The following is a 13,235-nucleotide window of genomic DNA, read 5'->3' as shown; positions in this document are numbered from 1 at the left end:
CAGGGTAAGCAAGTCAGTCCCCTTTAGGGCTATTGCTCCCACTGCGTGCCCAGAGTGAGGCCTGCAGTAGAAAGCCAATCCAGAGCCAGGAAGCAGGGATGTGCACCAGGGACTGAGTGGGAGTGCCCATGGAAGGGACTGTGAGGAGAACCAGGGCTGCTGCATGTGGTGGGTCGGAGTGGGGAGAAGGATGCACAGAACCAGGGAGGAGGGACCCTGGGGAGGCAGGTCAGCTCAGCCTTAGAAGAGCTGATGGAAATGAACTCAGCGGCAAGTGGAAGTTCAGAAAGGAGCACAGATGAGAAAGGCCTGTGCAGCTGAGGGGAGCTGGCAACAGAGGGAAGAGACGAGACTGGAAAAGACGGTGGTGCTTACAGGGTGAGGCCGTAGGGACCCAGGCAGGCAGGCTTGCAGAGGTGTGCAGGAGGCCTGGCCTGGGAGACTAAGTCTGTGCCAAGGGCCTAAGGCCCCCTGAGCCCCAAGGTAGCCACTGGCAGCCTGACAGGGGCCCCCAGGATGCTACCTGGCCAGGGCCGCCTGCAGCTCCTCTTCCTTCTTGGCCAGCTGCATTTTGAGCTCTGCAATCTGGGCCTGGAGGTCGGCAATCTGCTCGTGCAAGTCACTGGCCTCGCCGTCCATCTTTCGCTTCAGCTTCTCCAGCTCCTGCCGGCTCTTCTCCTCCTTCTTCAGCCGCACTGCAACAGAGAGGTGGGGGGCTCCTCAGGATGAGGCCCGGGATCAGGCATTTTACATGGCACTTGGGGGCAGGGGGAACAATCTCTCTCTCTCACACACACACCAGGAACCATAGCCTGGGTCAACATCTCACAGCAGCGAAGTCAGCCCCCATCACAGATGTTCTCATGGACTGAGAGTAACGTGGGGGGCGTGGACAGAACCGTCGTGCTCAGAAGGACCGGTCATGCTCGAGCCGCCCCTGTCGCGGCCACCTTACCTTCCAGTTCTGAGATCATGGATTCATGCTTGTTTTTCAGCTTAGTCAGGTTTTTGGCCTTCTCCTCCTCCTCTGCCAGATTGGTTGTTAAATCGCTAATCCTCTCTTCCAGGAGTTTCCGCTCCTTTTGAGGGAAAAGAGAGAGACATGTGCTTAGCTTTTTTCTTCAGAGATTGCATTTGCAGTCAGTTGGCGTAAATGGTTGAAACCCACATGATAACCACATGCTACCTACAGTCTAAACTGATAAAGGGAGGGTCCTTTAGCATTTCTAGGAGCCAGCACAGCACATAAAGACACCTCCTGCACCACCATCACCCCGTCTGAGTGCTGGTTCGAATCCTGGCTGCTCAGCTTTCGATCCAGCTCCCTGCTAATGTGCCTGGGAAAGCAGTGGAAGATGGTCCAAGGGTTTAAGCCCCTGTCACCCATGAGTTTCCAGCTCGTGGTTTTGACCTGGCTCAGCCCTGGCCATTGCAGCCATTTGGGGAGTGATGGGAGACATCTCTTTCTCCATCTCTCCTTTATTGTCATTTTGCCTGTTAACCAAATCAAGAAATCTTTAAGACATTTCCCGAATTGGCCCTGTCTCAGTTTACCCTGTGCCTCTCCTTCCATGGTCAACCCAGGGAGCATCTTGTCACTGCCATGGATCTTTCGCACAGTGGCTCAACCAGCTGGGGTGCTCTCCCACTCCCCTAACTGCACCCCAGTCTTCAGGTTACCCCCCTTAAATGTCACCTCCTCCAGGAAGCCTTCCCTGTATACCTGTCCCCCCCTACCTGGGTGTTCTACCCTTACATTGGGTGAACATTTCCTTAGAACCTTAATTCTAGCGGTCATTAGTGGTCACTGGCTGATACCCCACAGGATCAGTTCCACACACAGCAGGGTCTTTCTCTACCACGCATGCCCAGGACCCAGCACAGAGTCGGCTCACAGAAGAGGCCCAGCTACATTCAGCTCAAAGAACTAAGAGGAGTCCCTCCACTCCACCCTGCCTTGGTGGGACTGGTTGGCGCTCACTGAGTGTTGCCAACATGTGTCCGTGGCCTTGGCTCTGGCCTCACCCCTGCCCAAGCCCACACTCACCTTGGACAGCTTGTTGTTCTGGTCGTCCATGACCAGGATGTCGTCTTCCAGTTTCTTGATCTTGGCCTCGGCCGTGACCTTCTCGAGCTGGAGCTTCTGCCTGGCAGCTTCCTCCTCCTCCAGCTGCTCTTCCAGGTCCTTAGGTGGGTAAGGAAAAAAAAAAAACAGTTTTATGGGAGGCACAGCTGCTGCCATCTGGGACCTCGAGGGCCAGCAGGTCCCCTCGAGGCTGAGTGTACCAGTGCCCTGCATGTTGAGTCTCCTTCCCAGAGGAGGAAACATAAGAAAGCTCCCTTGCTTGATGGTGCCTCATGGGGATGGTAGGCACCACAGGGCCAGGCGGCAGGGAAGTTCAAAGTCTTTGACATGCTTCCCTTCCTAGATGGAGGTTAACACCCCTGTCCTGGAGTGTAGGCTGAGCATAATGGCTCCCTTCTAACAGAGGAGACCTGGGGGAATGGCTGGTGTGTAATGGCAGATATTAGACTATGGAAAGCATCCCAGCATCTCTCCCTTCATCCCCGCTGTGGGGAGGGTCACTGCCATACAGTGAAGACACTCAGCAGCTCTTGAGACCTCAGGCCAGCATCCACGTGTGCATGCCACAGGAAGTGGATCACAGCCCGGACACATCCTCAGATGATGCAGCCCCAACCACCATTAGACTGCAACCTCATGGGAACCCCTGAGCCAGGGCGCAGTGCGGCCGCTCTGAAAATCCTGACTCTGTGGGATGGGTATTCACCTGTGAGCTGCTAAGCTTGGGACATTTTGTTATGCAGCCACCGCTAGCTAATACAAGGCCCCTGCATACAGCATTTGAAGAAAAGGAGTTAGCCTGTGAACAGAGTGGGCTCTCTAGGGCACCTGTGTTGAAACTCCAGTTCAAGTTGTGTCGTCCCAGGGAGATGGCTGCCCCCTCCAAGTCCTCTGTTTGACAGCGACAAGCACCACTGGCTGCCAGCACTGAGAGTGAAGCAATTTGCTACCCTCTGTGGGCGGCCCCTGCAGCTCCTTACCAGCATCTGCTGGGCCATCTTCTTCCTCTCTGCCTGTAGCTGCTGGCTCCGGTCTTCCTCCTCCTCCAGGCGGGCCTCCATCTCATGCAGGATTTCCTCCAGCTCCTGCTTCTTGGCTGCCAGCCGGACGCGCATCTCCTCGGCCTCTGCGTACAGCTCTGTCTCGGCCTGCAGTTGTTCCTGCAGGAGGGTCTTCTCCTCGGACAGCTGCATGCGGCGAGAGAGGGGGCTGATGAGTTACACGCTGGGGGCACCGGAAGCCAGGGGCATGCCCGCTGTCCAGGATGCCGCCTGTCCTTGGCAGTGCAGCCGTCCGCAGCCCGCACCTGCGTGTGCTTCTGCTGCAGCTCCTGGAGCTCGCTCTCTGCCTTCTGCTGCCGCTCCTTGATCTTCTGCAGCTCATCCTCCTTGGCCTGCATCTCCTCCTCCTGCCGTGTCACCTGCAGCAGCGGCTTCACCTGTGCACGCACAGTTAGCCCATCATTCACTTTTTAATTACTTAGTTCATTTGAGACGCAAACAAAGACTTTCCACCTGCTGGTACACCCCCAGTTGTCCACCAGGTCCAGGGCTAGGCCAGCCCAAAGCCAGAAGCTGGGACTTCATTCCGGATCTCCCATATGGGTGGCAGGGATCCAGTTACTAGAGCCATGGCTTGTTGCCTCCTAGTGTCTGTGTTAGCAGGAAGCTGGAATTGGGAGTGGAGTTGGGTAGCAAAATCAGGCATGCTTATCAAACCCAGGTGTCTTAATTACTGAGCCAAATGCCTGCCCCCATCATTGCTTTTGTAAGAGAGATGTTCTTGTCCTAGATTAGATCGGTGGCTCTAAGCCAGGGACCATTCTGGCCCTTGAGCTCCACTCAGGGCACATGGGGTAATGTCCAGACACATTGTTGGCTGTTGGTTGGTACAGCTGGGGTGGGGATGGGGGTGCAACCAGCATCCAGCAGGTGCAGGCCAGGGATGTTGCTCCCCATGCTTGGGATCTCCCAGCCCCAACACAGAATGAACCAGCTCCCAAAATTCATAATGACAAGAGGGAAAACTCAGTAATGACAGAAACAGGTACAAAACAAAGGAGAAATACCCTCTCCATGAGCTCCACCATCACTGTCATCAGGACAGTTCCTGTTGGAAACCGATGCTGTCTTCTGCCAAGAAAATGAAGACTCCCTTCCTACAGAAGTCACTGCTACCATGGCTTCCCTTTCCTTCCAGTCTTTTCTTAGATATCTTTATTTAATTTCAGGGTCACACTGCCTGGATGCCTACCCTGCTTTTCTAGCATAGCATGATAAGGTATTTCTGGCCCAAGCTTATCACACCATGTCTGCATCTTGATTTTGAGATAGCCTTGGTTTTGATGATGAAATTACAAACATTCCATGGATGAGCACACTGCCTCTTGGGAGAAGCGTCCTGCGAGGGCTGGACGCAGGGGTTTTACTCAGTAAACAGGACTTCCATGGACACCCTCAGTTCCCGATTTGCTGTCACTGGAGATGGTCTCCTCAGGACAGTCTCTGAGAATTTGGGTAAATGGAGACTGGCATTTCCAAAAAGCACCTCCCTGTGGTCCTTCCACTGGCTGACTCATTCCCAGATCCTTGTTCCCAAGCCCCCGCTAAGCATTCATGTGACTGATTCAGGCACTTGCCATCAGCAGAAGGGAAACTGTTTTTCGGCTCAGGGCCATTTAGATATTTATTATAACATTCACAAGCCAGAGTTATCGATTGAAAAACTAGCCTGTGGCAAGGTGGGTAAAGCTGCCACCTGTGGTGCCAGCACCCCATAGGGGTACTAGTTCGAGTCCTGGCTGTTCCTTTCCAACCAAGCTCCCTGCTAATGTACCTGGGAAAGCAGTAGAAGATGGCCTAAGTGCCGGGGCCCCTGCACCCATGTGCAGACCTGGGTGAAGCTCCTAGCTCCTGGTTTTGGATCAACCCAGCCTTGATCATTGTGGCCATTTGGGGAGTGAACCAGTGAGAGTGGAAGACCTCTCTCTGTAACTGTCTTTCAAATAATTTTAAAAAATTAACCTGCTGTGGATTTATTCAACTTTGAGCTCCACCTACAGGTCCTTGGCAGGGCCAGATCCAGTGATGTCACAGACCATATCATGAACTTCTGACTGCGACTGCCTGGGTATTGTCTGCTGCCCCACGTGAATGGATCATTCATGTGTGTGAGGACCCTGGTGGCTGTGCCCCCCTGCACGCAGCAGACACTCGGGAAGTGCTGCTGGGTGAGGAAGGCTTGTGCCAGTGGACACGTTCAAGGGTCTTGCAGCCAAGCAGGCCTTTGTGCAAATGCCACGATGCAAACAGCCACACTGCAGCAACCAGCGCTTTTCCTTCACCGGCAAGAAAAAAGAGTGAGTGCTGATGTGAGCAAGGAGCAGGAAGTCTCTCCAGAGAACCAGAACAGCCAAATCCCAAAGAGGGCTCCGTGTGTTCCCTTTACCAGGCATTCTTGGGGTGACAAGGTCAGCAAATCTAAGAACAGGCTAGCTGCTGCCAGGGGCTACCCAGGGGGAGTGGGTGTGGCTAGGAAGTGGGTGTGGCTAGGAAGTGGGTGTGGCCATCCACTTGTTCACTTGACAGCTCTGAGACCCAAGCGCCAAAGAAGGAGGGGCTTTTTCCTTGTGTGCCAAGTTGGAGTACAGGCCTTCAGCTCACTCCTGCATTGGCTTGCCTCCAGTGCCACGCGAGCAGAGAGGAGCGTGGGAAGGGGTCCTGTGGCCGGCCCCGGGGTGACTCACCTTGGTGAAGAGGCGCCACCACTGCCAGTTCCGCAGCTTCAGGTAGGCGGCACAGTTCCTCTGGATCACCTTCATGGCTGTCAACTGCTGCTGCCGCTTGGCAAAGGCTCTGGGGAGAGCGGAGCAGGCTGTGAGCAGCCCTGACTGGCACCGAATGTGACTCACCCTGCTGGCCATGGCACGCTGAGCCCTGCCCAGGGTCATACCATCTTCTCCTAAACCTCTGAGTATTGGCATGAGTATATAAAAGTAGTTCAGAATGCTTGTGGAAAATTAGGTGGGTGGGAACCAGTGTTGTGTCCTAGCAACTTAAGACACTCCTTGGAGTATCAGCATCCCATGTGAGCACCAGTTTGCATTCTGGCTGTTCCACTTCCAGTACAGCTCCCTGCTCATGCACCTGGGAAAACAGTGCAGGATGGTCCAAGTGCTCAGACCCCTGCTACCCGTGTGGGAGGCCCAGATGAAGTTCCTGGCTCCTGGTTTCAGCCTGGCCCAGCTGTTGAGCTAACAGGAGGATAATCTCTCTCTGCTCGCTCTCCCTCTCTTTAATTTTGCCTTTTAAATAAGTAAATAGGGGCTGGCACCATGACTCAACTGGCTTATCCTCCAGCTTGCAGCACTGGCATCCCATATGGGTATAAGTTCATGACCCAGCTGCTCTGCTTCCCATCCAGCTCCCTGCTTGTGGCTTGGGAAGGTAGTGGAGGACGGCCCAAAGCCTTGGGACCCTGCACCCATGTGGGAGACCTGGAGGAAGCTCCTGGCTCCTGGCTTTGGATCATCTCAATTCCAGCTATTGTGGCCATTTAGAGAGTGAACCAGTGAATGGAAGATCTTTTTTAAAAAAATTAAAATTACCCCAGTTATTCTGGAGACAGAAGGGTCAGCAACTGAGAAGGACCTAACAATGAGGCCCATGACTGGACCGAGAGCTGCCAGATCCAGCCTGAACTATCTCGAATCTACTTTGCCATGGCTCAGCCTGACACAGTCACCGCTCCTCAGAGACCGGTGTGGTTTACACCCAACAGGAAGAGCTCCATGGGAGACAAATGATTTTTCTCATCTTCCAGGAGAGAAACACAGGGCTAAGAGAGGGATGATATGGCCCAAGGCTCCGAAGCAGCTAAGCAGGGCAGCCAGGAGAGGCTGCGGGTAACAGGCTTAATGTGTCCCCTGCCTGCACTTGCTGGCACCTTCTACTTAGATCTCAGGTACAGGTGTTTCCTCCCCTGAAAGATAAAGCTGTCATTCCCCCAGTAGTGATGCTGTCTCAGAATCAAGCTCCCAGCCCCACCCCTGGCCTTGCGTGTTCTTTGCCCGTGTTGTGGGCAGGCTTTAGGATGTGGGGAACTGTCCTTACTTTCTGGCGAGGTAGCCGCGGCACATGGCCTGGAAGGCCATGATGACGTCTGTGATTTTCAAGTCCCGCTCCTCCTCGAGGTGCGCCAGCACACCCGTACGGAAGAAGATTTTGCTCTGCCCGATCCTGTACAAGTTGGGGTCCAGTTCCAGTGCTTTGATCTGCAAGGGGAGGAGGGAGGACGTGAGCGCCCGTTTCCAGCCTGCCCATGTGGCAGGTGGAGAAGTGTTTTTAAAGATGGGTGCCCACCCACACCTCCCACAGCACCCTGGGGCAGGCTGGGCTCACCATGAGAATGCAGGCCTGCTTTCCATCCATGAAGCCCTTGGGGATGGCATTTGCTGCTAGGATCTCGTAGCTGGAAGCAGGGGCAGGAGTCACGTCACCGTGCCATCTCTGCTCCCCGGTCCAGCCCCACTCCCCCGTGGCCCCATGGCTCCGTGGGCTCACCGCTGGCGGAACTCCTGGAAGACAATCCTGTTGGGGAAGCCCTGGCGGCAGATGCGGATGCCCTCCAGCACCCCGTTGCACCGCAGCTGCTCCAGCACCAGGAACGCGTCCAGCTTGCCAGACTGTAGGAAGAAGGCGGTGACTGCTGGGGTGGGCCCCGAGCCAGGGAGTCAGTCGAGAGGCGCAGGGGAGGGACCAGACCAGGTGTAGCCCTGCCCATCCTCTCTGGGCTTGTAGGTCCTTCCTCAGGTCTTGTTTGACCCATGACCTCTCGCCATGTGACGAGAACATCTGCTGGCTGGACACGGGGACTGCTTCTATGTCAGTCCCTCTCCCTTACTTCCTGTCTGCCATCCATTCCACAGCCCCTACCTCCTACCTCTCTCCATAGCCATTGTCTCTCCTACCCATTCACTCACCTCCTGCCTGCACGACCCACCTGGTCATCCACCTCTAGTCTTGGCTCGCCCCTCCATCCCATGGCTTGATCTGAGATGTCAATCTGACCTCCTTTCATCCCTGCTTCAGCCCCTTCACCCCTACACATACAATGTGGGGTGGGCCCTGGGCCAGGGAGTGAGTCAGACAGGAAGAAGGCCAAGCTCTAGCCAACACACAAGGAGCTCATGACCTGATCCCTGCCTCACCCTGCCCCATTCCCTACCTCACACCATCATATCCAGGCCAAAGGAAACAGCCTGCCTAGCTTTGCCTGCCTGGACCATTTCTCACATCTGCACTTGGGTCCAGCCACAGTCCTCTGCCCAGAATATGCTTACCGTGCACACCCATCACCCTCCACTTTACCAAATCGATGTCCACTCATCCTTACAGTTCATGTTCTGGGGAAAGTTTGCTCTGAGCTCAGGTTGGGGAGGGGCCTGGCTCTTTGGAGTTCTCCTATTAACCCTGTCCCAGCACTGGACTGTCCAGACCTCAACACACCCAGTGTCAACTCAGATGGACACCTTGGCTGGGCCATTCCCTGTTGGGGCTTCCCTGGGCATTGCAGGGTGTTTAGCAGCAGCCCTGGTTTCTCCCTACCTATTGCCAATAGCATGCATGGCTCTCAGTTGTGACAACTAAAAAAACATCTCCAGAGACAACCCAATGTCCCCCAACTGGAAACACCTGAGCAATTACAGGTGACCACCACACCACATCCAACACCAAGCACTGGGCACAGATTGCAGCCCAGCGAAGTTTCCATGGCATCAAGCAGGGTTCGAGCTGCTTCACAGTGGGTAAACTTAAGGAACACAGTCCCTTCCTCCTTTGCCTTCCTCTCCACCAAAGATGGGGAATGGAACGGGTCTCTGGCTGATGGAACCCTCAGGGTGTGTAGGGCAGGGGTGGGGAGGCCAAGGTCAGACACCCTCCCCGCCCTACCCCTGCAGCCCAGCTGGTCCTTGGGGCCTCACCCTCTTCTCGTGGTTGGGGATGATACAGCGCACAAAGTTGGGTGTGGTGTTGCGTAGTGTGGTCATCAGCTTGCCCAGCTGCTCCTTGTACAGCTGCCCCACAGTGCGGAACATGCCCTTCTTAGTCTTGGAGGAGCTGGGCAGAGAGCTCTCCGTCATCTTGGCCATCTGGTCCAGCCCCACGATGCGGTCCACTGCAGGGCACAAGAGTGGCATCATTTCTCTGCATCCAGCAGGCCAGAGGTGGCCACCCATGCTGGGGGTCTTGGGCGAGCGAGGGCTTTGGCTAGTTCCCCTTGATAGACATCATCCATTCAATGTCCCTTCTTCTGCTGGCCTATAGTGACACCTGCAGTTGTAGGGATGGAAGCTTCACAGGGTTGGGCTTCCAAGTCTACCTGAGAGTTTCTGGTGGGGGAGACAAAGAACCAATTCCCTCTGCTACTGTCATAGAGCTCTGGGAGTCAGGCCTGCTCTGGCTGCTCCTCACCAAGGAGCCTTGGCTTGGTGCCATACTGTGCCTCTGTTTCCCCCTTTTCAAAACAGAGATGACCAAAGCAAGTTAAGCTGGTGATGGCTGCTTATCTCCCCATCAGCCCCAAATTCTTCTTACTATGTGCCAGGGACACACCATGACCCATGGATATCCCCTGGGTGCCTGGCAGAAGAAGACAGGCTGTGATTGGGCCAGTGCTGGACAGTGCAGGAAATGAAGTATGCTAAGAGGAAGGGAGCAGGGTGAAGAGGGAAAAGGGGGGGCTTCCTAGGGTAAAGTCAGGGCACAGGGACTATCTGCTGAGTTGATCTTTGAGCAGAGAACAGGGAGGAAGCCACACATTAGGGCACACTGCTAGTGGCGATGATATAACCACCATCATCATCACCAAGAGCCTTGGTCTTTCAGAATGACAGATTTCACCAGCCCAGCAGGTGTATCACCTGCCCATCCCAACCCTCTTAGTCTCAGGCGGCATCAATTCTGCCCCCTCGGGCCCTATGAGGTCCCATGTCTTCAGCTCTTGGCTTGGCTGTCTCTCGCACAAGTCTGTGGGGCTCCTCACGAGTTCCAGGTAGACCCAGGCTCAGGAAATGCTGCACAGCTGGCCTCTCTCAGAACCAGGGAGGCAAGAGTCTTGGCCCCAAGTCCACAGGTTCTGTGCTGTGGGCACGGAGAGGCAGACGCAGAGCACAGAGCCTGCCTCATCTATGCCTTGGCTTGCAAAGGGAACCAAACGAGGTGTCCAGAGCAGCAGCCCCAACAGTACCTGGTAGCTTTTGGGGAATGTAGATTCCCAGGACCTCCTAGCCCACAGGCCCAGAACCTTAGGGTGGCGGACACCTGTGCTTTGACAATCCACCCAAAGGATCTTGATGCCCATTTGGGTCTGAGCACCCACCCTCTTTGAACAGCTCTCACTGTTGCCCTGTTCTTCCTGCCAAGAACACCGTAGTTTCATGAAGCTGAGTGACTTGTGCCAGCTGACACAGCTGGTGTGTGGCCCAAATGAAGTCTGTCCTTCCTGGGGAGGGAGGGGGCCTGGGCCCTGCCTTCTTGCTCGGTTCAGGGCTGGCATAGAGGCACCCAGGAGCCATCCTTCAGGAGTAGGTGGAGTGTCTCCATGAAATGTCACCAGCACATGCCCAGTGTGGTCCTCACTCCTACCCCAAGGGCCTCCCCTCCCAAGCTCCCAGGGCAGGTGTATAACAACCAGGGGTCGCTGGAAGAGATGGCAGACTTGGGAACTCAGCCCTCCAGCTCAGAGCAGTTTCTGGGGACAGGGAGGGCCTTACCATCCTTCCACAGATCAGCCACAAACTTGTCGGAGGAGGCATTGAGGAGGGAGGTCACATTGTCATTCAGGGGGTCCATGTTCTTGGTCAGCCAGGCACTCGCATTGTAGTCCACCTGCCGAGGACCAGCCCACAGGTCAGTCACCCTCTTCTCCGCTGGCAGTCAAGGCCAGGGCCAAGCGCTCCCACTCCCCTCCAGGTCTTCTGAGGTTAGAGTGAAAGGGCCATCAGTGGCTGCTGCGATGAGAACCCAGAGACACACCAAGCACGAGCTCCAAGGACAGTCTGTCCCAAGGTCCTGCACACAGGGAGGCAGCAGCAAAGCAAGCCCAGAACAGGGGCCCAGGAGGGATGTGGCTGCAGCCACATGCCCTCCTCCCACAGCTAAAAATCTCCCCTATGGGCACGTGAAGGCAGTGGTCCAGATGCCTGCATCCACTTTGCTGTGCCTGGAGTTGAGGTCCAGCTCCGGCTCCTGACTCCAGCTTCCTGCCAATGTGCACTTTGGCAAGAAGTGATAGCGTAAGTAACTGGCTCCCTTCCACCCTCTGGGAAGATCTGAACTGAGTTCTCGGCTCTCGCAGTTTCATCCTCTGGCCCCCACTGAAGGCATCTGCGGAATGAGCCAGAGGACAGGAGCACCTGATCTCGCAAATAAACGTTTTCACAAAATTGAAAATTCAGCTGGATGGCAATCCTAGCTTAACATAGATTCCTACTCTCTGTCGGATATAATTTTTGTAACCTGGAGATTTTGATACATGAATGCACAGAAAATGACATATTATGCTTCTTAAATTACTGACTGAAGTGCTGATCATGCCCAAAGTCTTGATTTTATTATTATGACTCTAAAGCGAAAGAAGGCAGTGATGTGCCTCTGTGTGCTTACAGGACCTGGGTATGGTGTAGGAATTGGAAACTCTTTTTTTTTGGTGCACAACCCAGGTAGCTAACATTTCCAGTTTGGTGAGCCATGCAAGAGCCTCTATCAGCATTCCTCTCTGCAAAGCTGCCCCAGGAAGCTGGGCATGGTGCTGTACCAATAAAACTTTATTTACAAAAACAAACTGGGGGCCTAGATTTGGCCTCTGGGCTGTGGTTTGTCAGTGGAGAGCTGGGCAGGGGTTGGTAGAATACTCCAATTCTGCAAGCCAGACTAAGTTGTGACTCTGTGTGTTATCCAGGTCACCAGGGAGTCACAGGGAAGGGTTCTGGATATCCCAGAAAAGACGTGATGGTAATGACAATGATGACAACTTTTGCAGAACCCAAGTGGGTGGTCTGTTGGTCATTCTGTCCCAGTTTTATTCTCCTGCTACATTCCCCTTTCAGCAACAAGGTTTTAATATAAGAAAGGGCAGCATGCCCGGAATTTATTACAGAGGTGAGGTCGTATTCCTTAAGATTCTGTGACAAGGGCCCGGCGGCATGGCCTAGTGGCTAAGGTCCTTGCCTTGAACGCACCGGGATCCCATATGGGCGCCGGTTCTAATCCTGGCAGCTCCATTTCCCATCCAGCTCCCTGCTTGTGGCCTGGGAAAGCAGGAGAGGATGGCCCAAAGCCTTGGGATCCTGCACCCACGTGTGGGAGACCTGGAAGAGGTTCCTGGTTCCTGGCTTCGGATCGGTGCAGCACCGGCCCGTTGCGGTCACTTGGGGAGTGAATCATCGGACAGAAGATCTTCCTCTCTGTCTCTCCTCCTCTCTGTATATCTGACTTTGTAATAAAAATAAATAAATCTTTAAAAAAAAAAGATTCTGTGACGAATCTGGGCCAAGCTGGCCCAGAGGTTCAGCCACTCCCAAGCAGCCCCTGCTCTGAGCGCCCACCCCTCATCCCCCAGAGCAGACAGCCGACTGGGCCCAGGGCTGGTACCTTCCCAGCGTAATGGATGATGGAGAACTCTGTCTTGTCCTTGAGCTGCTTGGGCTTCTGGAACTTGGGGTGGTTACCCTGCTCTGAGCACAGCTTTTCCACAAAAGACTTGTCTGTGGCCTTGGGGAACCAGCACTCCTCGTCCAGCAGGGCCAGCACACCTGGAGGGTTGTTCTGTGGGAGACAAGCAGGGCAGAGTTCTGGTGAGGCAGGCTCACCCTGAAGCAGGAACCTAGCAAACAGTGATGCTGGAACCACCTGTGCACAAAGATGGACCTAGGCTCCCAAGCCCTCTGCCCCATCTATCCTCACGTGACAAAGTAGGGGCCGACAACACAACATGCTATTGTTGCTGCCCCCTGGTGGGCAACATACACACAATAGCTCACAGATTTGGAAGGTGTGTGGGGTCCAGGGATCAGCTAAGGGCAGGCCCCACACATGTGTGAGTGTGACATGACTCCTTCTGCATGTCAGGGCGGAGGGGTGAGGGGGTT

General features: G+C 54.7%; 1 protein-coding gene across 2 annotated transcripts in view; it reads right to left on the bottom strand.

Moving 5' to 3' along the window:
• MYH11 (myosin heavy chain 11) overlaps window positions 1-13,235 on the bottom strand; it is a 90,941-nt gene that overhangs the window by 16,778 nt on the left and 60,928 nt on the right. For both annotated transcript variants that reach the window (XM_058680966.1, XM_058680967.1), the window contains exons 15-26: window positions 12,739-12,912; window positions 10,860-10,974; window positions 9,069-9,262; window positions 7,648-7,769; window positions 7,486-7,555; window positions 7,198-7,358; window positions 5,832-5,940; window positions 3,393-3,524; window positions 3,067-3,273; window positions 2,048-2,185; window positions 956-1,079; window positions 524-695 (exon numbers count right to left, since the gene is read on the bottom strand). In XM_058680966.1, the coding sequence (XP_058536949.1) occupies window positions 524-695; window positions 956-1,079; window positions 2,048-2,185; window positions 3,067-3,273; window positions 3,393-3,524; window positions 5,832-5,940; window positions 7,198-7,358; window positions 7,486-7,555; window positions 7,648-7,769; window positions 9,069-9,262; window positions 10,860-10,974; window positions 12,739-12,912 (1,718 nt within the window). The remainder of the gene's footprint in view (window positions 1-523; window positions 696-955; window positions 1,080-2,047; window positions 2,186-3,066; window positions 3,274-3,392; window positions 3,525-5,831; window positions 5,941-7,197; window positions 7,359-7,485; window positions 7,556-7,647; window positions 7,770-9,068; window positions 9,263-10,859; window positions 10,975-12,738; window positions 12,913-13,235) is intronic.

The sequence above is a fragment of the Ochotona princeps genome, chromosome 24, assembly GCF_030435755.1.
Source record: "Ochotona princeps isolate mOchPri1 chromosome 24, mOchPri1.hap1, whole genome shotgun sequence".
NCBI classification, from domain to species: domain Eukaryota; kingdom Metazoa; phylum Chordata; class Mammalia; order Lagomorpha; family Ochotonidae; genus Ochotona; species Ochotona princeps.
This window is presented reverse-complemented; position numbering and strand designations above follow the sequence as displayed.